This window comes from Mustela nigripes, chromosome 4, assembly GCF_022355385.1.
Source record: "Mustela nigripes isolate SB6536 chromosome 4, MUSNIG.SB6536, whole genome shotgun sequence".
In the NCBI taxonomy this organism is placed as follows: domain Eukaryota; kingdom Metazoa; phylum Chordata; class Mammalia; order Carnivora; family Mustelidae; genus Mustela; species Mustela nigripes.
Window position 1 is genome coordinate 89,272,966 of NC_081560.1, and position 27,965 is coordinate 89,300,930.

The 27,965-nt window shown below is 38.6% G+C and overlaps 1 protein-coding gene across 1 annotated transcript in view; it reads right to left on the bottom strand.

Moving 5' to 3' along the window:
• COG5 (component of oligomeric golgi complex 5) overlaps positions 1-27,965 on the bottom strand; it is a 300,872-nt gene that overhangs the window by 21,218 nt on the left and 251,689 nt on the right. The window contains exons 15-18 of the mRNA XM_059397031.1: positions 17,400-17,510; positions 15,695-15,757; positions 5,174-5,277; positions 1,038-1,275 (exon numbers count right to left, since the gene is read on the bottom strand). Coding sequence (XP_059253014.1) covers positions 1,038-1,275; positions 5,174-5,277; positions 15,695-15,757; positions 17,400-17,510 — 516 coding nt within the window. The remainder of the gene's footprint in view (positions 1-1,037; positions 1,276-5,173; positions 5,278-15,694; positions 15,758-17,399; positions 17,511-27,965) is intronic.

A 27,965-nucleotide genomic window follows, 5' to 3' on the forward strand; every position in this document is an offset into this window, starting at 1 on the left:
TTATGAATAATCCATCTGAATAACTCCTGTAGATGAGTAAAGTTAACAGTTCTGAAAAGCATAAAAAATGAGTCCATCTTTGACATGCTACATAAATACGAGTGATCTGTTTTGGCACCTTTTTTTTTTTTTTTTTTTTTATTCACTTGACAGACAGAGATCACAAGTAGGCAGAGAAGCAGGCAGAGAGAGAAGGAAGCAGGCTCCCCGCTGAGCAGAAAGCCCGATGTGGGGCTCGATCCCAGGACCCTGGGATCGTGACCTGAGCCACCCAGGCGCCCCTCGACACCTTTTTATTCACGGGTATGTTTGAGGTGTTTCTTCTTTGCCTCTGATACTACTGGAAGCCTTCAAAAGAGTCTGTCTAAAAAAAAAAAAAGGAAAACCCCTGTTCTATAAGAGGTGATTATGGTTTGAGAGCCTGGAATGATTTCAAGGGCGGCCAAAGACCAGAAAGGTACTCTGTTCAACAGAGGGAAACCAATCAGCCCGCGATGTACGTGGCCCACTGCATACAAATGGATTCGAACGTTGTCTTGGAACACTGAGCTGGCCTCTAGGAGATTACAGACGCACTGGGAGTTCTTTCTCTTCACAGGAAAACAGATAGCCCCTTGACGGTATTTGAAGGAAATGTCATTGCCTATCTTAATTCCCAGCAAAATTAATCAATTACTCTTCTCAATACTAACCTTATGGGATAATAAAATAGTAAGAAAGCCCTACATGATGTAGAAGTGAGATATGTTTTGTCCTATGGAATGAGCTACTTCACCTTAACCTTGAAATCTCAAAGATGAGGGATGATTCATTCATTAAATACAAAGAGGAAAAATCTCTTTTCCTCTTGTATGAAAGGTATGAAAGTCTCTTTAAACTCTTCTCTTTTTCTTACCAGTTTAGTTTAAGAATTTATTTTTTTTTCTGCTTCAACTCTTTAAAACACTAAAGAATATATACTTAGTTTTTCAATGAATAGATAATGCGGGGGTGGAAACGTTCCCCACCCCCCCTTGTAGCTGTGGAGCTCCTTTTACCTGAGCAAAATCAGCAGCAAGTCGTACTTTCCCACCTTCACCAAGAGGTCGTATGAGACTGGCATTGCGAATAAAAAGTTCAATTGCTCTTTGGGCGATAGCTTCTGTGTTGTCAAAGACAAAATCCAAGCATTCAAAGTGTTTAAAGTAGTCACTCATAACTCTGGCAATGAAACCCTGAAGCTCCTTCATGTACAGAGAACAAGGAACATCAGGCTTTCCTGAGCTGGGTAGTGACCTGCGAAAGGGAAAAAACAGCTGATGTACTAACAGCTACCATTCAACTTTTGCCCACCACCGCCCCCACCTGCTATTTCAATCCTAAACCATTTTTTCCCCGTAGTGGTTAAAAAGGTATTGCTTATTTTTACTAAGAATTAAGGAGCATAAAACAATGTTTAAATTATAAAGACTGTTTTAAGATGCTAGGAAGATTACTGAAGAAATCTTAGCATCCCTTTACCTAGAGATTATTAAGAATGAAACTGCCAACCATCTGTCTCGGGTGATTCACACAGTGCCTTATGCACTCTCTGACCTCTCAAGGTCCTTCTCAGCTTTACGAATCTCCATGCACTCATATGTTTTGCCTGGCTAGTGAATAAATCAATAATGAAGCCTGAAATAGCATTTTACACTTTGTAAGGGCAGAAAACACTGCCTTCCCCAAACAAATTCTTGGCAAAGATATTTCTGCTCCTGTGCTATTTAATCTGATCAGCCCAATAGTAGATTTCTGCCTGTGGGACTGGTTATGCAACAATACACATGGTATGCAATTTTTTCCTCCCAGATGATGAGGTTTGCAAAGGCTTTAATTTGGATCAACAGATGATGCCAGCTGATGCTCCATGAAATACTATTTATAATTTATAAGTGTTTATAATTGCTCTTTAAGGAATATATTAAAAGAATGTGAAATATTTATAGGAAAGAAGTTATACCAAAATTAGAAATCACCTGATATTAATTAGCTAACCAATGAGATCATTGGCTACAAAGTGCTGAATCGTCTTCAAAAAATGAGTGTTTCCATATTCTGGGAATGACGTAGAAAAAGTGGCAATGGTCTAAAGAAGAATAACAGATATGACTCAAATGCCTAGAGCAAGAGAATGAGGCGAACTTAATTATTTTCAAAGACAGCAATGAGTGCTTATTATCAGAGGATGTTAACCAAAGGTCTTCTATTTCCAGAAGCAGATAGAAATAGAGAAACCAGTCCTAAGTTCCAGAAGGGAGAGAGTTTGTTCAGGTGTAAAAGAGAATGTCCTAACTAAGGCAAGGCCATGGAGGGGGAGCATGACAGACCCACTGCTGCCTGCAGGATCACAGCCAAGTGCTGCTCGGTACAGGCTCAGCTGATGACGGCAATCTTAGGTGGGTTTGGCTGTGCCAGATTCAGACCTTTGCACAGCCTATCTTTGTTCAGTTCAACAGACTAGGTTGGAGGGGGGAAAAAAGGTACCAATCTCGTTCACGTTTTTTTAGGCTTTATCGAAAGCACTGTGGTTGCCTTGAGCTACTCCAGAGGAGTGTTTCAAGGACTTTTATCTGGTCAGTTGAAATTATTTCCATGAAGATTAGAAAACAATATACTATAACCAGTTCCAGGGGAACCTGGGTGGCTCAGTGGGTTAAGCCTCTGCCTTCGGCTCAGGTCATGATCTCAGGGTCCTGGGATGGAGCCCACATCAGGCTCTCTGCTCAGCGGGGAGACTGCTCTCCTCCCCCGCCCCCCCACCCTGCCTGCCTCTCTGCCTGCTCGTGACCCCTGTTAAATAAATAAATAAAACCTTAAAAAATAAATAAATAAAACCAGTTCAAAGCACATGGCAATATAAGTAAAATAATCCACCAGACAAAATTTGGAAATAGGTATTATCAATTCTTAGTATGGATTAGAAGCTTGATTTAAATTTATTAGCATATGAAATGTGCCTGGCCATGGCTACAGCACAGTTTTCCCAATTACGCTGAAGCTTTTAGAAAGAGATTTTCAGCTGATCCAGTGCAACCGTAAGCTGTGCAGAAATGTAAGGGTCTTTATCAAGAAAGCCTGTGTGTGCAAGCTGAAGGCAGAAGGACTAAGCAGATGCACACCTGAAAAGTGACAGACCTTCAGGTCCCCTATCTTTTGGGGGTGTGCGCGCACTCTCCCTGCAGCCGAGGGGCTCATCCATCACTTCAGGATCTAGGGTCTTCCTACTTTTACTGCCCTTCCTCCCCCATTCAAGCTATAATCAGAGATGAGTCATTTTACTTTAAATGAAAGAATTTCAATCAATGTACTACGTCCATCAGACATTTACATTTTGAGCTTTCTCTAATTTGGAGAAAAACACACTGGTCCTATTAAATACATTTCATATACCAGGAGACTGTGTTGGGCGTTACTTTTTAAGTAGCAGGGGGATTCAACCACACTCCATATATGGCCAGCTGACAAGGTAATCTGCTTTATTCCTTTTACCTAGAATAAATATAGAGGGCTTTCAAGGGCAGCTGTTCACTACTATTTTTCCGAGTGTGACCCCTGGCCCTACTATAAAAGTGATTCCTACTTCTTGACTAGTTTCATCTAACTTCAACTTTTATTTCATTCAAGCCACACATTTGATATGGGAAATGAAATGACAGAATTCCTAGTAATTACTAGTATCAAAGTTCTAGAAAGTGAGAAAATTACTGCCCTGGGGCAATAATTCCAAATATCTCAAATGTCTGCCATATGTAGACAGAGTGGAAATGGGACTGTTAAAAGCCATTTGGGGGAAAAATTAAGGGCAGTGTTACACACCTTAAAAATAATGCTTCCTACTTGTGGCAACATATGACCGGTCATCTGGCTCCCTAGTATTTAAGCAAACTAGTAAGGACATACCTACTAGGGAGACCAACTTTTAATGTCCAGTCCACTGGCTACAGGCAGTAGCTGCGGTTCCCTAACGTAAACAGCAGCTGAGGTAAGTAGCTGAGCACTCTTACAGAATGAGCCTTCACTTTCTGCTTCCTTCTCACAGGCATCGAGGATTGGTCTAACTGGGACATTTCAGATCACTTCTGAGCAAAATGCATTTCCTTCCAAATACTGATAAGTCAGCAGTTTTGTATTCTTAGCTCCAAATATTACTGCATTTTGTGTATAATACACTTGACCCACTATTAAAAAGAGGGATAACTTTTTACCCTTCAAAAGATATTTTGTGAATGAGATAAGGGGTTTGAAAAATTAAAGGACAGTGTAAAATTCACACAGTTTTCTAGCAACAGCTAGACTAGTGGCTGGACATTTAATAATGTAGATATTTAAACAATATTAAAAGAAATACAAATAGGAAAATTCTAAAACAGTAACTATGAATTAGGAAGATAAAACACATATCTACGCATTAGTATTCAAATGTTTAGCTCTAGAGTATGGTTAAGAAAAATCACTCAAAGCATGTGCAAATAACTATTCCAAATTCTCTACAAATAATGTCTTAATACAGGGAGCTCAAACCATTTTCCTCTCCTTAAAAACATTTCAGTGAATATTAGGTTAAAACCTATGATTTTTATTCTCAAGACACATAGGATACAGGTAAGTGGTACTCCTGTAAACAGCTGTGGGATGGTCCCAAAGCACTGATTAGGCCAGGTGCGACACGGCCAGATCAGACTGCCACAAGACTCTGAGAAATGAAAGTGATTCTTGCAGGGGGCTGGATGCAGCGTGCCTTCAAGGCCAGAGCAGGATTCAGACTAGCATCGTGGCACAGCTGGGACATTTTATATAAGAAATAACATGCCTACGCCAGAAGCTTAAGTACAGGGCATTTGTGAGAAAGAAGGATCAGGATCAGCTTGAAAAGAGAAGATGGTACCAGCGACCAGAAATCCTGCAGTGCCAAGCTGAGTCCTGCAAATGTTAATGATTCTGTTTCAATGACAGGAGAGAAAGGATGAAAGCAAGAACTGAAAAATTTTAATCAGCTAATGGTGCTCACAATGGATAAAGTAGTATGAGGTTGGAGGCCAAACCGGTCATAAGAGGAACAAGGCCTACAGGGAAACAGGAAGGAAGGGCGGAGGTGCGTGAGAGAAAACCAATGTGGCAAAGGCTAGTGAAGACTGTGGTTCAAAATGCTTACCCAGAAAAATCTTCCTGATGCATGGTGATGATTATGGCCTCTATAGCGTCTCCCACTGAAGTCAGCAAAGGCTGCAGAGCGCTTCCCATAAGAGCATGGATTGTCTAACAAGAAAAAGGAAGGACAGGCAAAATTAAAGACCAACACAAAGAAATCCAAGATGGGAGAAGCAGCCTTTTTTTTTTTTTTTTAAGATTTTATTTATTTATGGGGCGCCTGGGTGGCTCAGTGGGTTAAGCCGCTGCCTTCGGCTCAGGTCATGATCTCAGAGTCCTGAGATCGAGTCCCGCATCGGGCTCTCTGCTCAGCAGGGAGCCTGCTTCCCTCTCTCTCTGCCTACCTCTCCATCTACTTGTGATTTCTCTCTGTCAAATAAATAAATAAAATCTTTAAAAAAAAAAAAAAAGATTTTATTTATTTATTTGACAGACAGAGATCACAAATAGGCAGAAAGGCAGGCAGAGAGGGGAAGGGAAGCAGGTTCCCTGCTGAGCAGGGAGCCCAATGCGGGGCTCCAACCTAGGACCCTGGGATCATGACCTGAGAGGAAGGCAGAGGCTTAACCCACTAAGCCACCCAGGCACCCCTGGGAGAAGCATTCTGACTAGAAGTTTTTATATCAAATCCCAACCATATACAGTGTTTGAACTGTAATAAGCTCAAGAGAGGCCTGTTCCTCTCCCAACTGCTGCTGGGAGTGATCCTTAAAGCCAATAATATCTGGAACATGGCTCTGCAAATTTCAACTCTCCCACTCATCTCAAATTTTCAGGAAGTTTCATGGTCAAATGAGCTCCTGGAGGAAGGAGGAGTGAGGAGCAGTACTACGTACAAAGATCAAGTGTACAAAGATCAAATGAACACATTTTGTGGTTTCTGAAAAGGATGAGGGGAGACCAAAAGTCATTCTTCAAAACTGGAACAACATCGTATGGCTGTAACCAGAGGGAATGTAATAAATATGCTTGTGGTTCTTACAGGGCAGAAGAGTGAGGCATTTCATGGATTAAGTTCCTATTCAGTAGGCATACTTTTGGTACTTGGTGCCATCTTCCCTTCCCAATTTTTGTCACAAACACCTAGTACTAGGGCATCTGGCATGGGCATTTGCTACTGGCCTCTAGTGGATCTAGCACAGGGATGCCACTATGAAACCGACAATGCATGGGACAATCTCCCACAACAAAGAACTACACAGCCTAAAATGTCAACAGTGCCAAGGCTGAGAACTGTTTGAAAGTGAGGTATGATCACTGGTTAAGTTACAAAGACCCCTTGGCCTTAGTTACAGGTTTTTAGTGGGAAAATACTGACTGGGACTAAGTATACACTTAAAATCTAAAATTCAAATATATATATTTCAATGATGATTACATACAGTGGAGATGCATGGCTTTTGCCTCATATGAATGCTAGAAATCAATCAGAAAACGTTAAAATAAAGAAAACTTATTCATTAAATTCCTAAGTGTCATCTCTAGCCCTTAGTCTCTGATAAAAGTATGCATACTGTCTGTGGGGACAGAGAGCAAGAGGGAGGCAAGGAGAGAGCGAGAGCAAGTGAGCAACGCCTGAGCAACAGCAGAGAGTCTGCCCTCAGGGCGTTCACAGTCTAGTGACAGCAGAGAACAACTTACAGTCCCATGAAAGCTGTATAGGGTGCTATGGGATTGTGGGAGAAACCTCCCCCACACTGAGATGATCTGGAAAATGAAAGGCACTGTCTAAACTGACTTTCAAAGGACAAGTAGTAAGAACCAAGTGAGGAAAGATGGGGCTGAAAATACGGTTAAAGATTTGAATTTGGGAAACATTATGTTGGGTGGTAGATCGGGTGAATAGACCAAAGGCAGTAGTAGGATCGAAGCAAAATTGTGAGAGCCCAAACCAAATCAGAGGCAGTAGGAACAGATACAAGGAGATAGGCTGGAGAATGGCAGGACTGCGTAGTTACATTTGAGAAATATGGAGCAGAGAGATTTAAGAGTACACCTAGATTTTTTTTTTTCTTTCATGATCTGATATTATTAACTGGATGTCTAAATGCAGAAGAAGCAGGTTGACTTGGGGATGCAGAGAGAAAATGATGGGTTCAGATTTGGACATGAATTTCTTGGAGGGCACATGGGAAATCCATATGGGCTATCCAGGAGATAATGAAATATTTATATTTGTAGTTTTTGACACATTTTGACTAGATTTGGTAGTCTTTGGCTTTTAAGAAGGAAGCTGAAAGAGTCAATGAGATCCAGAGGATGGTTTGTAGAGTAAGGCTAAATGCCGTTTTGAAGTCATTCAGAAGAGGAGAAGCCCTTGAAGGAGTAAGAGGGGTAAGATTTTTATTTAGTATATATTATGTGCCGGGTACTGTGCTATGTGACTCAGATATTGTAATTCTGCTTAAAATTCAATTACTCCTTCCTCTAAAAATATTAAAATCTCTAACTTACAGGTAGGGAATCTAATCTTTATAGATGGGGAGACTAAAGTGAAGGGAAAGACACTGTCCTTAAGTGAACAAGCAGAAGGACTGGGATTTCCTAGGTGTACGTGACTCCAGTGAGCTTTTGGTTACATTTTCCCCACTGGCAGCAGAGAAGAAGGAAGAGACCTTAGAGTACGGTAGAAATAAATGGACAAGATTTCAAGAAAGAGGGGCAAGTTTTCTGCCCCTCTATATGAAGGAATGATACCTAACTATAGACCCTCCTACAAAGAGGACAAATAAACGACATACTAGAGGGCTCAGAGATGGGGGAAAAAGCAGGTAGTTTTAGAGGGCCGTGGGAATCTGCCCTCTAAGGGCAAGCCACAGAAGTGAGTTCTCCATTTTCTGTGACTTTGTCCTAAGAGCGCCTACAGTCATGGTGGTGGCAAGGCAGGGGGGCTAAAACTCTGAGAGAAAAACAAAACAAAACAAATCCAGCAGTCTTTCAGGCTAAAGGAACAATGGAAAGGAGCCCTGGTCCAACCAGGGCTGCTAGAGAGTGAGATGGGAACCTCAGAAAGGAGAAAGCCAGAGAAGAATGCCTAATTCTATATTTAAACTCAGCACTACTCTGCAGCTGACTCATCAACCATGCCTGTGCAAAGCAAACACAAAGCGGCTGGCAACCAAGGCTTGAGAATTGAACTGAGGTCTGAGGAATGGCTAGCTGCAGGTATGACGGTGTACAATCAGCGGCTAATCAGGCTGATTAATCGCTAAAGAAATACCATCAACACTCAGAAGCAATGTTAAAAAAACAAAACAAAACAAAACAAAATAGTGAGTCTACACAACATAACATTTACGAAGTCCAGGATACATTAAAAATTACTAAATATTCCAAAAGCTTGGAAATGATATCAGTTTTCAAGAAGAAAGATCATCTGCCAACCTTGAGATGATCCAGACTCTAAATTATTAGGCGAAAACCTCAGCGAAGTAAAAATAAATAAATAAATAAACAACAGGAACCATATAAACAGTATACAACAGGAAACCTCAGCAGAGTGACTGAAAGTGTAAAAAAGAACCAAATGGATATTTTATTTTATTTTATTTTATTTTTTTTAAGATTTTATTTATTTATTTGACAGAGAGAAATCACAAGTAGATGGAGAGGCAGGCAGAGAGAGAGAGAGGGAAGCAGGCTCTCTGCTGAGCAGGGAGCCTGATGTGGGACTCGATCCCAGGACTCTGAGATCATGACCTGAGCCGAAGGCAGCGGCTTAACCCACTGAGCCACCCAGGCACCCCCAAATGGATATTTTAAACTAAAAAATTTGCACTATATGCATGCAGATGTAAATGAACTTCTATAAATATGAGGTTTCTGTATTTTATATACTATGGCACAATATTGACTCTATGAAGATTATAGAAACTTAAGGATATACATGGTAATCCACAGAAGAACCCCTAAAAAAATCACATGAAAAGGTACAGATAAAAATCTAATAAATAAATAAAAATGGAATAAAAAAAGCTTCAAAGAATCCAAAAGGAAACAGAAAAGGGGGAAAAGAGGAAAGCAAAAAAAAACTGAACAAATAAAACAAATGGGATAAATAAAAACTAGATAATAGGATACACCTAAATAAAACCTTATTGATAATTATATAATGTCACTGGACTAAACACTCTAATTAAAAGGTAGAGATTATCAGAACAGAAAAAAAAGACAACTATTTACTCTCTTGAGGAGATACACTTTAAAAAAGAAAGACACAGAGGAGTTGAAAGTAAATGGATAGAAGATCTACCATGTAAACATTGAGCATAAAAAGGCTGAAGTAGCTACAGTATTAACAAAGCTAAATATTTCATAATGATGAAAGCATCAGTTCATCAGGAAGGTATAACAATAATAAATACGTATGTAACATAGCTTTAACGGAACTAGTCAATAGCTTCAAAATTGAGGCATCAAGAATTGACAGACTTAAAAGGTCCACAATCACGGTAGAAAATTGTAACTTCTACCTTTCAGCAATTGATAGACTACATAAAATATCAGTAGAGACACAGAAGATCTAAACACAGTATCACTAAATGCATTACCACTACCTTGACCTAACTGCTATTTATATAACACTCTACTCAACGTCTGTAGATTACACGTTTTTGTCAAGCACATGTTCATTCATCAAGACAGACGACATAAAACTAGACTCAATAAATTTAAAGAACTGCAATAGTACAGAATATGTTCTCTGATAACAGAATTAAACTGAAAAATCAATAAGACATCTAGGAAAATCAGAAATCATTAGAAGTTAAAAAAAAAAAAAAAACACAACAACCCACTTATAAATAACCCAAGAATCAAAGAAGAAATTGCAAAGGAAATCAGAAAATATTTTAAACTGAATGAAGATAAAAGCATAACATATCAAAATTTAAGTGCTTAGAGGGAAATTTACAACTTGTTATTTTGGGAGTGCAAAGGTCTAAAAATCAATAATATAACATATTTGAAAAAAAAAAAAGGCAAAGAGGGGCGCCTGGGTGGCTCAGTGGGTTAAGGCCTCTGCCTTCGGCTCAGGTCATGATCCCAGGGTCCTGGGATCGAGACCCCCATCGAGCTCGCTGCTCAGCAGAGAGCTTGTTTCCCTTCCTCTCTCTCTGCCTGCCTCTCTGCCTACTTGTAATCTCTGTCTGTCAGATAAATAAATAAAATCTTTAAAAAAAAAGGCAAAGAAAATCCAAAGTAGATGGAAATAAAAAAGACAAAAGCAGAAATCAATGAAAAAGAAAGAGAATGTCAGTCAAGTCAAAAGTTGGTCCTCTGAAAAGATCAACAAAACTGGTAAACCCCTAGCTAAACTGATGGAAAAGAAAAAAAGAGAGAGACAGAGAACACAAACACTAAAAGAAACAATTAAAAAGAGGTTATCACTATGGGTTCTAATGACATTAAAAGGACAGTAAGAGAATATTATGTACAACACTATCCTGACAATCAGGGAACTTAGATGAATAGATAAATATCTGGAAAGTCAAAAAGTATCAAAGCTCACTAAAAAAGAAAGATAACTTGAATAGCCTTTCACCTACTAAACCAATCAAGTCTGTAGTTATAAACTCCCTACAAAAAACCCCACAGGTTCTGATGGTTTCACTGGTGAATTCTACTAAGCATGTAAGAAGATAACAATACAAGTTCTTTCAGAAAACAGAGCAGGAGGAAATACTTCTAAACCTAATTAATGAGGGTAGTAATAGCTTGATACCAAAAGCAGACAAAGAAACTACAAGAAAACTACGTACCAGCATCCCTTATGATTACAGATGTAAACATCTTTTTAAAAATAATTTTATTTATTTATTTGACACAGGGAGAAAGAGAGAGAAAGAGATAGTGAGAGAGGGAGCACAAGCAGGAGAGGGAGAAGCAGGCTTCCCGCAGAGCAGGGAGCCTGATACAGGGCTCGATCCCAGGACCCTGGGACTATGACCTGAGCCAAAGGCAGAGGTTTAACGAATGAGCCACCCAGGTGCCCCAGATGCAAACATCTTTAACAAAAATTAAGTAGATCAAATCCAGGAATATATGAAAAGGGTAATGCATCATAACCAAGGTGGGTTTGACATTTGAAAATAAACTTCTGTATTTTATTAACAGAATAAAGGAGTAAAACTATGTGATAATTTTAATAGAGAAAAAACTATTTGATAAAATACAATTTATAATTTTAAAAAAAGTGTCAGTAAGCTAGGAATGGAAGGGAACTTGTTTTATCTGATAAAGGCCACTTAACATCATAATCAAAATAGGAGAATATGATGGAGTGCTTTCCCCCAGTCAGGAAAGCACTCACCAACATCCACTCTCACCAGTTCCGATTAGAACACTTACACTAGGGGTTCTAGCCAGAGAAACAAGATGGGGGAAAACAGGCATCTACTTGCACACAATATGATAGTTTACAGAGAAAATGCTCATTCTGGCTTCCCACTTAGGGGAAATACAAAACAGGAATGGTAGAGGATTAAGGACTACCAGAGAGAACAGAGAAAGAAGACTAGGTTCTATTTCATAAGCTCTTTACAAAGCAGGGAAGTGTGTCATACATTTTCCAAAGGTTTACCTAAAATAGATAAGATTATAAAAATATAGAAGCCTCAGCAATCTGGATTATTCTCTCATATAGAACACAAACCCACACATTAAGGGAGAAATGAAAAATTGTCATATATAAACCTAGCAATACCATCCCTACCCGTATAAAGCAATCTCAGTAATAAATGGATCAAGGTTTTTAAATGCTACTTACAGCTGATAGTGGGTATAATGAAACGGCTCTAAATTAATATTAATTGGGCCATCCATGGCATAGTAGATCATTACGAGATGTTAAACCTCAAGCCTAAAATAACCTTTAATTCTGGATAACATCTCAACAAGGTAGAGAAGAAAAGACTGTTAAGTGAAACATATATTTAATATCTTCTTTATCAAGGGGCACCTGGGTGGCTGAGTAGGTTAAGTGTCTGCCTTCACCTCAGGCCATGATGTCATCATTGTTGGATGGAACCCTGCTTCTCCCTCCGTGCTCAATAGGGAGTCTGCTTGAGAGTCTCTCCCCCTGCCCCTCCCCCTGTTCTCTCTCTCAAATAAATAAATCTTAAAAAAAACATACGTTCTCTATCAAATAACAAACGCATATAGATTTTTGATTCTTGGGCTGCAATCATTTATGCACCCTAACATTCTACCCCTGATTCAAAGTAATATATTAAGTCTCCTACAATTTTAAAATTCAAGGTTCTCTTTTTTCTTTAAGTCAGAAGGTTTTGTTTTTTACTTAATATGTCATCCGGTTTTTATATGATTTAACTTAAAAAGCAAGGTCACAACTGTTTGAGTTCCGTTAACATATGCTGTTAAGTATCTACTTGTCAGGGCCACTGCAGAGGAGACAAACCAAATGCTCGTCTTCTCTCACTCAGTTCTCAAGGCCAACACTGGCAATGCCTCAGCAAACCAGCACCCAGCTCCATGGGGCCCCCTCTAGCGAGCAAACCCAAGAGTGAGGGCAGGAGCCCAAGAACAGGGAATCTTCCCTGCACTAGCCTCAACTCCCAGTCCCAAGTGACTAACAACAGGAATAACCTTTGTTGTATGCTAAAAATACAGATTCAGAGAGCACATCATTTACTTAGAGTTTCTGAAAAATTTCTTTTTTAAGATTTTATTATTTGAGAGAGAGAGCAAGTACAGCGGGGGTAGGAGAGGAGGCGATCTCAAGCAGACTCTGTGCTGAACCTGATGTGGTGCTCAATCCCACAACCCTGAGATTACGACCAGAGCCCAAATCAGGAGCTGACACTTAACTGACTGAGCCACCCAGGCGCCCCTGAAGAATTTCTATTTTTAATTTGTCAGGAGACTTTTATAATCAAGCAAAGTGTAGGCACTTTGTCTTAACCCACAAACTGAACTTTCTCAAACTATGAGCTGTGATCATTAGGGGTCAAAAAACCAATTTAGTCAATCACTATCAGAATGTTTTAAAAAAGTAATAGATGAGGAGGGCACCTGAGTGGCTCAGTCAGTTAAGTGGCCAACTCTTGATTTCAGCTCAGGTCATGATCTCAGGATGGTGAGACGGAGCCCACTGTCAGGCTCCGAGCTGGGCATGGAGCCTGCTTATGATTTTCTCTCTCCTTCTCCCGATGCCCAGCACCCCACCACCCCACATGCACGTGCTCTCCCTCAAATAAATAAAGTATTAAAAAAAAAGTAACACATGAACATAGAAAATATAAGCATGTATCACACAAAATAAGGAAAAACATTGTTCTGTGAAACTTTGTTTCAATTACAGAAATACATGTAGATGTATATTCTATACATATACAAGTATATGTGTGTGTATATATTTATAAATTATGTATTGTGCATGGGGTCACAAAGTAAAAACTATTTCTTTTTCTTTTTTTTTAGGTTTTTATTTATTTATTTGAGAGAGAGAGAGAGCACAAGCAAGGTGAGGGTCAGAGGGAGAAGGAGACTCCCCGGTGAGCACACAGCCTAATGCGGGACTCAATCCTGAGACTTTGGGATTATGACCTGAGCCAAAGACAGACATTCAACAACCGAGCCACCCAGGTGCCCCTAAAATCTATTTATTATCTTGGGTAGTGATCAAAATATGTTTGACAGCTACTGCTAGAAGAGAAGGAAAAAAATGTGGAACTGCGGGAAAAGGAGACTTTGTAAGTTCCCTGCTTGGAAACAAGAATGTTAAGACCTTTTGATTTGTCATATTGGTCTGATTTCTGCTATTTTTAGGATCATCGATAACTTGGAGAACTCTTAATAAAAACAATTATTTTATGATGGAGGCATGAGTAATACTTCATCACAATGAGATGAGCACTTTGGGGAAAAAAGAGAATACAGTGAAAACATCCAAGTGCACCCTTACTGTGCTGAGGGAAAACAGACTTGTCTTCTCCTACCTTCCAAATGAATTTAGTGTCCTTAAGTTTGGGGGCCTATTAAATCCCCATCCATGTCACCTATAGACAGCATTTGACCCCAGAAATTCCCTTCTCTTTTAGGATTGTGAAATATCCCCTCCAAAACTTCTTCCTCAGCTCACTGCTGTTTCTTTGTAGCTTCCTTACTCTCTTAAATAAAAGTATCTCTCCTTGGAGTTCATTGGTAGTGTCTGTCTCTGTCTCTCTCTTTTTTAAACTCTACCCAAATTATCTAAATCCAATGAACCGTTGACATATATTATGGTTGTATGGTTATATTGTACCATTTTACAGATGAAGAAACTAAGGCAAGAGATAACTAACTTGTCTGAGGTTCTACGGCTAGTTGAATAGCTGAGACAGCATTCATACACAGGGAGTTTGGCTCTAGAGTCTGCTATACAGTGTTCCTTAAATACCAAAAAAACATTTAGTAAGCCAATGAATGATGATGGCAAGGTGTAGTAGACATGACTCTCTTGAGTTAGTGAGGTCTGAGTTCACCAGCATCAGGACTTTGAGCAAGTTACTATTTCTAAGTTGTGCAACATAGGGATAACAATACACAACTTGAACAGTTGCTATAATACTTCAATATATGGCATGTGACTGGCAAGTAGCAGATGCTAAATAAAGGATATCTATTACTATCATTACAATGAATGATATCCTTTTTTTTTTAAAAAAGATTTTATTTATTTATTTAACAGAGAGAGAGATCACAAGTGGGCAGAGAGGCAGGCAGAGAGAGAAGGGGAAGCAGTCTCCCCGCTGAGCAGAGAGCCCGATATGGGGCTTGATCCTAGGACCCGGGGATCATGACCTGAGCCGAAGGCAGAAGTTTTAACCCACTGAGCCACCCAGGTGCCCAATATCCTTGTTTTTTAGAAGAGTTACCCATTGTCAACTACACATGGCTCTGAATCTCATACCAACATCATTTTTTATTAAACTTCCAGAGTGTATTTGTGTTAGTATGTTGGGGAAAAAAAAAAAAGGGAATTTACCCAGATTTCTCACCTTATGGATACACTTTAGAGTATCTCAACCTTGGCATTATTGACGTTTTGGGCCCAGTAATTCCTTTTTGTCTGGGGCTGTCTTGTGCTCTGCGAGATGTGTAACAGCATCCCCAGCACGAGATGCCAGGAGCACCCCACTCCCAGTCATGACCATCAGAAATATCTTGAGCTTTGTTACATGTTCCCTAGGGAACAAAATCACCCTTGCAGAGAATCACCACATTACTGGGATCATACGAGGCTGTAATGGCTGAAGATACAGTGACAACTTGAAGACTCTTGTCTCCCTAGCTTATGATAGAATTCTCATAAGTAGAACACAATCTGTAGACACCAACAGGGTTTATTTTTAAGTTCTAGAAAATATAAACACACATGCATTCTTTCTCTTTAGGATAATTATCAGCAGCTACTTTTGGTGTGTGTAGAGGATTTGAAATTATTTTTAAAATGTGACATCCTGCACTCATCCAAACAATTCTTAAAACCACTTTGATCTACAGCGTCAAAGATGAATTCTTTTACCTTTAGGGCTGACATTATAGTTTGCTCAGCTGCTGGTGGGAAGGAGCTCTGACTGGAAACCACCTAGAACAAGGTTTTGAAACAGAGTTTTGCTTAAGTCTTTTACTTTTATAAATACTGATTTTGGTTGTAACATGATAAAGCTGTTTCCACAGACACACAAAATAGTATAAATACTTTAGATTACATCTCATACATGTTTTAGATACTCATTAGTATATATTAGTTAAGATAGGTTGAAAACTACTTTCTTGTATAAAGCAATTATACTACATAAGGCAATTATACTATATACTTCAAATAATCAAAACATGAAGAATTCTAAGAGTTGGCTTCCCTTTATTCACTTTAGATAGGTTTTAATTATAAAGTTTATAAAGGTTTAATTATAAAGTTTTAACTTTATAAAAGGTCAGTCTAAAGCCATATTTACATTTTTCTTTTAAAAAATTCAATTTTCTCCAGGCTGACTATAATTTTCGACAAGCCTTTAAAATACAAATGTCAAACATTTACAAATACGATACAAATATTATGAAGATTCTGAAAGTATCAATAAAAGCATTGAAATCACCCTAAAGAAAGAGAAACTTTCATTGATTGTGAGGCTTCAGAGTAATGATGAAAGGGAATGGAAAATATTTCATTTATTCTTTATTTACTTCTGTTACTTTTCTGAGATTTACTTGTTAATAACACTTTAAAATATATTCTTTTTAATGTGTGACATACACATTTTTGGAAACTCCTAACTGACACAGGACTTGTTAAAAATTGATGTAAATAAATAGTCACATAATTATTCTAAAATGTAATTGAGCATATTAAAACTTAAAATAAAGGTCATGTTCTCAAGAGCATCCCCTAACCTTTGGCTTCCTTCAAGTCTTCTAAATATTGATCTCTCTACTTAACTAAATATTTTGGAAATGACTTATAAAGAGAAAACATGAGCTATTCAAAAGTCAAGGATTGGGTCGAAAGTGTTGCTTTCTTGGTAATTATAAATACAGTTCATCTTAGAAATAATACATGAAGGCAAACAAGTTAACATTCATCATAAAAAAAATAGCAAATAGCAAACACTAGTAAAACAACAGTAACAATAGCAAAAGGGATATATATTTTTTACTTCCAAGGAGTCATCAGTGATTATATCATAAAAAATAAGTGTTTAATGCAGTTCCTTCCCTCCTTCTTTGTGCAAAGATGGAACCTTTGCTAGTTGGAGGGATTAAGAGTTCTTATGAAATTATGCTTTTTTTAAAAAATTTTTTATTTCTTTTCAGCATAACAGTATTTGTTGTTTTTGCACCACGCCCAGTGCTCCATGCAATACGTGCCCTCTCTAATACCTACCACCTGCTTACCCCAACCTCCCACCCATGAAATTATGCTTTTTAATTGGTATGAAACACATATGATTTACCCTTAAATCATTTGCTCAGTAAAGTTGATTATACCATTCAAGCCTGATGATCTAGAGTTCATGTTTTCAACCAAATGTATCGAGAAAAATGACACAAATGATAAAGGCCAGGAACAGAAACTGTTTAAAAAGAGTTCCTTCTGCAACCTATTTTACAGTCATCACGTTTTCATTGTATTCTTGGCCAAAAATTAAACAATAATTCCTTGCTGTCTAAATTTGAGGTGAAAAGAACAAAGCTGAAAGTAAAAGAAACTAAAATAAAATAATGATTACCTTTGTTACTGATTGGTGCAACTTATACAGTGAATTCACTACTGCCACGTTTCTTCTCTGCCCTTCTGTAAGAGGCCCAATCACCTGGCTTGCATCTCCTTGTGTGGAGAGCTGTAAGAATTCAGCACAAAAAGAAATGACCAAAATGACAGTTCATATTTAACTGGGAAGCTCATGTCGTCCTAACCGTCCCCAGCCAAAAAAAATTTAAAAAATGAATGTTCACTGGAAAACTGGAAATACTCAGATCAAGTGTTGGACTTCAGGCACAGCCAGAAGGAACCTCTGTGGAGAGAACAGCATGAATGGGGAAGCCCAATCAGCCCAAATGTATGCACAAGAAGATAATCTTCCATCAATACTTCAGAGCTGACAGACCTGAGGCACATGTGACCCAACAGCCCAGTGTGTGCTGGTGTTTTCACACATCAGCGCAGTACTCTTGGAATATGTTCTGGCCACTGCCAATAGTCCTTCCACTCAAAAACTCAGAAATAAGCCATCAAGACAAAACAAAAAAGAAAAGTAAATAAAGGAAGGGAGGGAAGGAGGAAAGAATGAAAATAAGCCTCCATCCAATTTATATCTGACAGCCATCATACTAGTCCATGAAATGGGTGGTAAAAGAGGGTTTTACTTTCATCTTTATACATTTAAAATTTTGTTTGGAAAAGGAAGTTAGCTAAGATTATACTGTATATGGATGATCAGTAGAAGTACAGTTAAGAACTTTCTACTCCTCACTTTTTAGTTCTGAATACAAGAGTTTTAGGAGAGAGGACATGTAATGCTTTAAGAGTTAATGTAGAATTCCTGTAGTTTGATGTGAGAAAAGAATCCACATATAAACTGTTCTCATACCGATCAGATTTTAATCAAGTCCTCTGTAAAAAAATTTTTTTAAGAGATTCACTTATTTATTTGAGAGAGAGAGTGTGTGCATGCAAATGGGGGGTGGGAGAAAGAGAGAGCATCTAAGTGAACTCTCTACTGTGCATGGGGCCCAGAACGGGGCTCAATCCCAGGACCCTGGGATCATGACCTGAGCTGAAATCAAGAGTTGGATGCTTAACTGACTGAGCCACCCAAGCACACGTGTAACAAATATATTTAAAGGTGAATTACATTTGAGTAGGACAAATAAAAATGACTTAAGTCTACAGCCTCTTCAATAAATGGTGCTGGGAAAACTGGACAGCCACATGCAGAAAAATGAAATTGGACCATTTCCTTACACCACACACAAAAATAGACTCAAAATGGATCAAGGACCTCAATGTGTGAAAGGAATCCATCAAAATCCTTGAGGAGAACACAGGCAGCAACCTCTTCGACCTCAGCGGCAGCAACATCTTCCTAGGAACAACGCCAAAGGCAAGGGAAGCAAGGGCAAAAATGAACTACTGGGACTTCATCAAGATCAAAAGCTTTTGCACAGCAAAGGAAACAGTTAACTAAATCAAAAGACAACTGACAGAATGGGAGAAGATATTTGCAAACGACATATCAGATAAAGGACTAGTGTCCAGAATCTATAAAGAACTTAGCAAACTCAACACCCAAAGAACAAATAATCCAATCAAGAAATGGGCAGAGGACATGAACAGACATTTCTGCAAAGAAGACATCCAGATGGCCAACAGACACATGAAAAAGTGCTCCATATCACTCGGCATCAGGGAAATACAAATCAAAACCACAATGAGATATCACCTCACACCAGTCAGAATGGCTAAAATCAACAAGTCAGGAAATGACAGATGCTGGCGAGGATGCAGAGAAAGGGGAACCCTCCTACACTGTTGGTGGGAATGCAAGTTGGTGCAGCCACTCTGGAAAACAGCATGGAGATTCCTCAAAATGTTGAAAATAGAACTGCCCTATGACCCAGCAATTGCACTACTGGGTATTTACCCTAAAGATACAAACGTAGTGATCCAAAGGGGCACATGCACCCGAATGCTTATAGCAGCAATGTCCACAATAGCCAAACTATGGAAAGAACCTAGATGTCCATCAACAGATGAATGGATCAAGAAGATGTGGTATATATACACAATGGAATACTATGCAGCCATCAAAAGAAATGAAATCTTGCCATTTGCGACAACATGGATGGAACTAGAGCATATCATGCTTAGCAAAAGAAGTCAAGCGGAGAAAGACAACTATCATATGATCTCCCTGATATGAGGAAGTGGTGATGCAACATGGGGGCTTAAGTGGGTAGGAGAAGAATAAATGAAACAAGATGGGAATGGGAGGGAGACAAACCATAAGTGATTCTTAATCTCACAAAACAAACTGAGGGTTGCTGGGGGGAGGGGGGTTGGGAGAAGAGGGGTGGGATTATGGACATTGGGGAGGGTATGTGCTTTGGTGAGTGCTGTGAAGTGTGTAAACCTGGTGATTCACAGACCTGTACCCCTGGGGATAAGAATATATGTTTATAAAAAATAAAAAATTTTAAAAAAATTACTTAAGTCAACTCTATGAATGTGGATACAGATCTCAACATGTGAAAAGCTGGGCTTTTAAGAGAACTGAAACGAAGATCATCTTGCCTTTGTTATAGAGAGTCAAATAAAGTCTAGGAGAAAGAAATACTATTTTGTTTTCTACTTTCCTTTGATGAACACACACACATCCATTTATAAAAACTGAGCTCAACTCCTACTTTATCAATTCCTACTTGTAGTAGTAAAATACAATTTAAAAATATTAAAAACTGCAATTAAAATAAAGGGAATATTCCTTTGTTAACATTACAACCCATGATGATGGCTATAAAGTCAACATAAGACCTTTTGACATCAGGTTAAAGAACTCTAGTTTATCGTGCCTTTCCTTATGGACGTGGTCACCAACTTGTAATCCAGTCGAGCTCTAAAACTAGAAAATAAAGTGGCATCATCATTGGCACCAGCAGTTATGGCCAACTCAGCGTGTTGAATGTTAAATATGTATCTCTCGGTAAAGGGCATCTAGAAGTTATGAACTCAGCTATACAATTTTTTAAAAAATCCAATCTCTCTTACTTTTCATGAGATTCTCTCCAAATAATTTTGAAGTAGTAACAAAGAAATGGAAAAAGGAAAGAATTTTTCTTGTTATTTTATGTCTATTTTATGTATTCCATACTTATAGAAGAGATAGTCTTGCTGCTAGAAAAGCATGAAGATCCTATTCTTACTGATAACTGACTACATTTGAGGGGTTTAAAAGTAGTGAAAGGCCTGTCAGACCCGTGATAACGCTGTAATAAAAAAATCAAATTGTAACAAATGCTGGCCAGAATGTGGAGAAATCAGAACTCTCATACACTGCTGGTTAGAACGTAAAATGGAGTGGATACTTTGGAAAACAAGTCTGACAATTTCTCAAAGATGAACACAGAGTGACCATATATACCCAGCAATTTGACTCCTTATTATATAAACGAGAAAAATAAAAACAAATGTTCACCAAAAAATGTGCATATAAACATTCACAGCGACATCATGCCATAGTGTAATAGCCCCCAAATGAAAACAACCCAGATGCCAACTGATAAGCGGATAAGATGTAGTCTAGTCATACAATGGAATGCTGTCCAGCAAAAAAAAAAAAAAAAAAAGAAGTTCTGAGCATGCAAAAGGTGGATGAACCTTGAAAACATCTTAACTAAAAGAAGCCACTCAGAAAGAGCACATATGGAATGATTACATTTACATGAAATAGCCAGAAAAAGCAAATCCAGAGACAAAAAACAGATGAGTAATTAGGAGATGGGCGAAGACAGTAAATGGGAAGTGACTGCTAATGCATAGGAGCTTTCTTGTTGGGGTGAGGAAATGTTCTAAGTGAATATACTAAAAACCAGTGAATTGTACACTTACATGGGTGAATTATATTTTAATAAAGCTGTTTTTTAATAAAACTATAGAAAGAAAAATCCCTAGACTTCAACGGTTAACTGCTGGATGCCTCAAGCCTTATAAGGACTAAAGTAAGATGGCTAAGTTGGAGACCTACAAAGTTCTGTGAAGAAAATAACACACTTAGGGTGTCTGGGTGGCTCAGTCGTTAAGCATCTACCTTCAGCTTGGGTCATGATCCCAGGGTCCTAGGATCAAGTAATGAAAAATGCATTGGGCTCCCGGATCAGCAGGGGAGCCTGCTTCCTCCTCTCCCCCTCCCTTTGCTTGTGTTCCCCTTCTTGCAGTGTCTCTGTCAAATAAATAAATAAAATCTTACAAAAAAAAAATTACACCTAGAAGAGCAAAACATTGATGACATAAAAGAACTAAACATGCAATATCACTGTGCCAAAAACAAAGAACAAAATTCAAACATCAAAGTGAAATATAACACTAGAAGATTAGAAATTTAAGATAATCTGGTGCTAATCCTCGTTTCATAGCACAGAATATAGTCAGCCCAACATTTGAGCTTGGTGGATCACCCTGCATCTCTCCAACACCATTCCTGCCATGACCATTTTGGGGAAATAATTTCAAATTTACAAAATATTACAGAAATAAGAATAGCGCAAGGAGCACTCATAGACACTTTACCCAGATTTACTTATTTTTTTCTTAAGATTTATTTATTTACGTTAGGGGAAGGAGGTTCAGAGGGAGAGGGAAAGAATTTCAAGTGGACTCCCCACTGAGTGCAGAGCCCCACATAGGGTTTGATCTCATGACCCTGAGATCATGACCTGAGCTGAAATCAAGAGTCAGACACTTAACCAACTGAGTCACCCAGGTGTCCCTAATCAGATTTTTTTTTTTTTAAGATTTTATTTATTTGTCAGAGAGAGGGAGAGAGAGCGAGCACAGGCAGACAGAATGGCAGGCAGAGGCAGAGGGAGAAGCAGGCTCCCTGCTGAGCAAGGAGCCTGATGTGGGACTCGATCCCAGGACGCTGGGATCATGACCTGAGCCAAAGGCAGCTGCTTAACCAACTGAGCCACCCAAGCGTCCCAAATCAACCCTGGCGATCAATGGGGTGACAGATGTCGCAGCCAGATCGCCCTCACATCCCAGGCGTCCCAAATCAGATATTTTTAACAAAAACTTTGAAAAGTTCTCATAAACTCTTAGCTATACAGTCATATCTACACTTAATTTCCTGAAAGTGGTAAACATGCCTGTGTAATTACCAAATTAATTTTTAATGAGGAATTTATATTAAGATCTTTTGATCTAATAATGTTTTCTATCCAATTTTGGGATTCACAGCAAAAAAAAAAAAAAGGACATACGGGGTGCCTGGGTGGCTTAGTGGGTTAAAGCTTCTGCCTTCGGCTCAGGTCATGATCCCAGGGTCCTGGGATCGAGCCCACATAGGGCTCTCTGCTCAGCAGGGAGCCTGCTTCCTCCTCTCTCTCTGCCTGCCTCTCAGCAGGGAGCCTGCTTCCTCCTCTCTCTCTGCCTGCCTCTCTGCCTGCTTGTGATCTCTGCCTGTCAAATAAATAAATAAAATCTTAAAAAAAAAAAAGGACATACAAAAAGGCTAAGTATTATTATTATTATTATTATTATTTTAATGAAAAGTATAAAGGGCAAATATTTGGCTCTCAGATTGTTACTCCCCTCCCATTCATAAAGAAGACATGAGTAATCAAGCCATCCTGTTTACTGTCTCACAAAGACAGTGCTCCAGGTAGCAATGACCAATTTCTTAAACCCGACACAAGGGATGAAATCAATTTGAAATCCCTGATCTATGTCATATCAGTTTTTCTAGACAGATGGTCCAATGATTGATTCTAAGCATACTCATCAATGTTTTCTAGGTCAAGAGATGCTAATGAGCAATATATTACAAGAGCCTCAAAGCTGCTATATCCTTACTTATCCCACTATTAGAAATGTATCCTAAGAATATAATACTTACAGTTATATGCACAAAGATAATGTTATTTATGAAACAGAGAAACTGGAAAGCCCCACATGTCTAAGATTAAGAGAACAGTCAGGGGGCGCCTGGGTGGCTCAGTGGGTTAGGCCGCTGCCTTCGGCTCAGGTCATGATCTCAGGGTCCTGGGATCGAGTCCCGCATCGGGCTCTCTGCTCAGCGGGGAGCCTGCTTCCTCCTCTCTCTCTCTCTCTGCCTGCCTCTCTGCCTACTTGTGATCTCTCTCTGAAAAAAAAAAAAAAAAAAACAAAAAAAAAAAAAAAAAAAAAAAGAGAACAGTCAGGTATATACTAGGTAATTCACATTATGTTAGAAAAAACAATCAGAGGTGCTTATATTATTGAGCTAACTAAAAAAAAAACAAACAGCATATTTGTGCAGGAGTTCACTCTCACAAAAAAACTGGGAAGAAAGTGAACATGTTAAGAAATATTATGAAGGGCGCCTGGGTGGCTCAGTGGGTTAAAGCCTCTACCTTCGGCTCAGGTCATGATACCAGGGTCCTGGGATCGAGCCCTGCATTGGGCTCTCTACTCAGCAGGGAGCCTGCTTCTTCCTCTCTCTCTCTGCCTGCCTCTCTGCCTACCTGTGATCTCTGTCTATCAAATAAAATGAGTAAAATCTTTGAAAAAAAAAAAAGAAATATTATGAAGCATTACACACTGAGGAAAGTTACTAAAATATTAGTAAAGGCACCATGGGATTTCATTAAGTATCTAAAAAGGTACCTAAAAAGGTTCATTTGTAGAATGCACTTAGAAACTGTTGCACAAGATAAGTTTATCCAACGATAAAAATAAAGGATGTACAATCTCCATCCTTGAAAGATTTAAGATAATATGACAAAATACACTGCTTTGGTCACTGTTTACCTGCCCAAAAGAAGGTTTGGGGAAAGATAGTTTCTTTCTTCCCTTCATTCATTTCTCCTCCCTTCCTTCCACCCTTCCTTCCTTCCTCTCTCCCTCCCTTTCTTTTTTTCTTCCTTCCTTCCTTCTTTTCTTTCTCTTTCTTTCTGATTTATTTATGTATTTGAGAGAGATGGGAGAGAGAAAATCTCAAGCACATTCCCTGTAGAGCATGAAGCCCAACCATGGGATCATGACCTGTGTCCAAAATCAAGCATGGGATAAACCAACTAAGCTACCCAAGGGCCCCAAGATAGTTTCTTTTGATCTACTATTCTGTGACACAGATGAAAATAATTGGTTTTTATTTATATTTACTTATCAAATGCCTTCATCATAGATAACCTGGCTGAGAGCAAGGAATACAAGAAGTATAATTAAATATCACTTAGCTCATTATGTCAATTACCCTATAAAAACATAAAATTAAACACAGACACTCACAATTAAATGATCAAACATCTCTAGTCTGTAATACATTAAAAATTATATTGTATTTGGTGGGGGCACCTGGGTGGCTCAGTGGGTTAAGCCTCTGCCTTCGCCTAAGGTCATGATCCCAGGGTCCTGGGATCGAGCCCTGCATTGGGCTCTCTACTCAGCAGGAAGCCTGCTTCCCCCTCTCTCTGCCTGCCTCTCTGCCTACTTGTTATCTCTCTCTCTGTCAAATAAATAAATAAAATCTTAAAAACAATTATATTGTATTTGGAACCCAGACATAGGGCATGTTTCTGCAAACATGCAGCAAAGGACAAATTCATAGATTTATGTAGCAATTCTCCATTTCCCTGTCATATCAGCTTACCTAAACTTCCCTGACAAATGAAACTAATTTTCTTAGATGCTAAAACCGTCAGAATATATTTCCAAGAAAATCTTGTACAGTGTATGTCATATTTTTTGGGTTTCATACATAAGACACACAGAACAGGTAAGCAAATTCTACTTAAAATGAACCAGTGCATGTGTTCACTACTGTTCCAGTGAGCCATGTTTGTGCAATGACACATTTTTGTTTCAGAAGTTACTTCATTAGAGCTTAGCGGGTAAGTATGGCTGCTTGTCCCTTCACTCATATCTTTGGAAATTTTGTCTTCCCTTTTTCTTGAGCTTTTAGAAAGTTTTAGGAATCCTCTTATTCGTAAGGTGTTAGTTTTCTCTTCTTGATCTTATCTCCCCTCATCCTGGTCTAATTTGATTTACAGTGGGAAAAGTGAGGACTAAGCACATGACAGCTGGGAGCCGTTCCTCTGCACAAGCGTATACTTCAGTGCGTGGACACTGAGACATCACCTCCAGCAGGTCAGAGGATATTTTTATTCTCTTCCTGATTCTTATTTATATTTCAGACTGCTGAATTTGTCAAATATTTGACCACTTGATTAAAAAAAAGGGGGGGAGTGTGTTCCTATGTATCTATTTATCTAAAAATAAGGACAGGTACATTTAACCACAGAACAGATTCAACAGTAATGTTGTGTTTTGACATCAGATTAAACCTTCACACAAATGTGTTATCAAAGAGGTGACAGCTTGAAATGGGCTGCCTTTTAGAGAGTTTACATACAACCAAAAAGGTGGAAATAAGATCAAGTCTTGTTTATAAGTATATAGGAATGACATGTAGCTTTGTAATTCAAAACTGTATTGCTCATACAACCTGTATTCCTTTAAAAAGACATTTCTCATTAACCTCCTCTAGATCGTCCACACTCCTGTCAAAATGTCCACCTGGCTCATGGGATTTGGTAACCTCAGAGGGTGGGCAAGGCAAACACAATTTGCTCAGAATGGATCATTTAGAGCTCTTACTTTATTTCTCTTCAAAGGACCTTATGCTTTTGAACAACAGATGGAATTTCCACCTACCCACAACCAATCACTGGCTCCTAAACACTGGCCTTGTTAATTAAATTTAGAGTCACAAGTCTGCATATTTTTAATTCCTTGAAGAAGAGAGAACTGTTCACTGTCAAGTATACTGAGCTTTTCGCATTTTCCAATAATGAATAACTATGATTAATTCTTTAATTATCAGAAAAACTTTTTACATGCCTTGATTTAGGATACTTTGAGTTTAGCACAGAGTGAATTTCAAACTACAGATTTTCCAAAAGAAATGAAAGTTTATTATCCTCAGGGATGTGAAAAAACTAAAATCCCAGCATCCTACTATAAGTTAGTTAATAAAATAAAAAAAAAATAGCATCCTACTATGAAAACCTTAGTTAATAAAATTTAAAAAAAATTTTTTTAATTTATTTAACAGACAGAGATCACAAGTAGGCAGAGAGGCAGGCAGAGAGAGAGAGGGAAGCAGGCTCCCCGCTCAGCAGAGAGCCTGACGCGGGGCTCGATCCCAGGACCCCGGGACCATGACCTGAGCCGAAGGCAGAGGCTTAACCACTGAGCCACCCAGGCACCCCAAAAAATAATCAGTAGTTTATATATTTGCAAATATAGACTAGTACTTTCAGTTTTTGAGAGATATAAGTTCTAATGTAATGAAACCTACAATCTTGAAAGCAGTATTAATTTTCATAGCAAAGTTCTTTATATAGTCAAAAGATAAACTTCAATTTAACTAAAGTCCTAATAACAAAACAAAATTTTATATTTTTGAACTCCATTAAGTAATAAGCCTCTCTCTGAATATTAACCTTAACAGTGGTGTTTATAATGTTAAACCAGAAACAAACAAGATTACCTGATTGAGAGCAATTATTACCTAAAAAACTAGAAATTCATTTTGCAAAATCTGACAGTCATTCTAAGTTTGTGTCTGCCTTAAATGACTTCAATTGTCTAAGAAAGAGTCTTAAGGAGGTAATTTTAAAGAGTATCATTCTACAGTGGCTTGATTAACCCCTAACCGATGCAACTTCCCATTTTAAGAGTGGATTTGTCAATTTCTGAAATTCTATCCATTCATTTTATTAGTCTGAGGTTGCATTGTAAGGTGTATCATAATTCCTATACCTTCCTAATAAATTGTTCTTTTTCTCATTTTATGATATCCCCCAAATCCCTAATAATGCCTGTTGCTTTAGAATCCACTTTGTCTGATATTATTATAGCTCATTTTATCAGTTCTCATCTAATTAGCATTTGTTTGAAATATTTTTTTAAGATTTATTTATTATTTGTCAGAGAAAAAGAGAGAAAACATAAGCAGGGGGAGCAGCAGGCAGAGGGAGAAGCAGACTCCCCACTGAGCAAGGAGCCTGATGTGGGACTTGATCCCAGGACTCTGGGATCATGACCTGAGCCGAAGGCAGATGCTTACCTACTGAGCCACCTAGATGTCACTGAAATATTTTTTCTCCATTCCTCTAGGTTCATCCTTACTATGTCCTTATTGATGAGGGACAGAAGCACAAAAAATGTTCACCTTTAGCCCACAAGGCTGACCGATAGCCTGCATAGTTTTGATAAGGATCAAATATGTACTGGCTGCTACATTCTTAAAGGGTCTCATGACTGCCTGTGCATCTTAATGTTAATATCAAGCTGAATGATAAGCACTACAGAAATCTTGCTAAAGTAGTTTTATGAGTGGAAATTTGAAGAAGACATTTATGATACTCCTTGTCCTCTCCCCCTTGAGCACTAAGCATATAACCATCAGCTTCATATAGCAAAAAGTGCAGCTCTTTCTGCCCATAAGCCTTATCCCTGTGCTATAAGAAAAGCACCTTTTTGCACCAAAAATGTCTCAAGAGTTCTTTCTTGAATGTCTGCTTGTGAACCCACA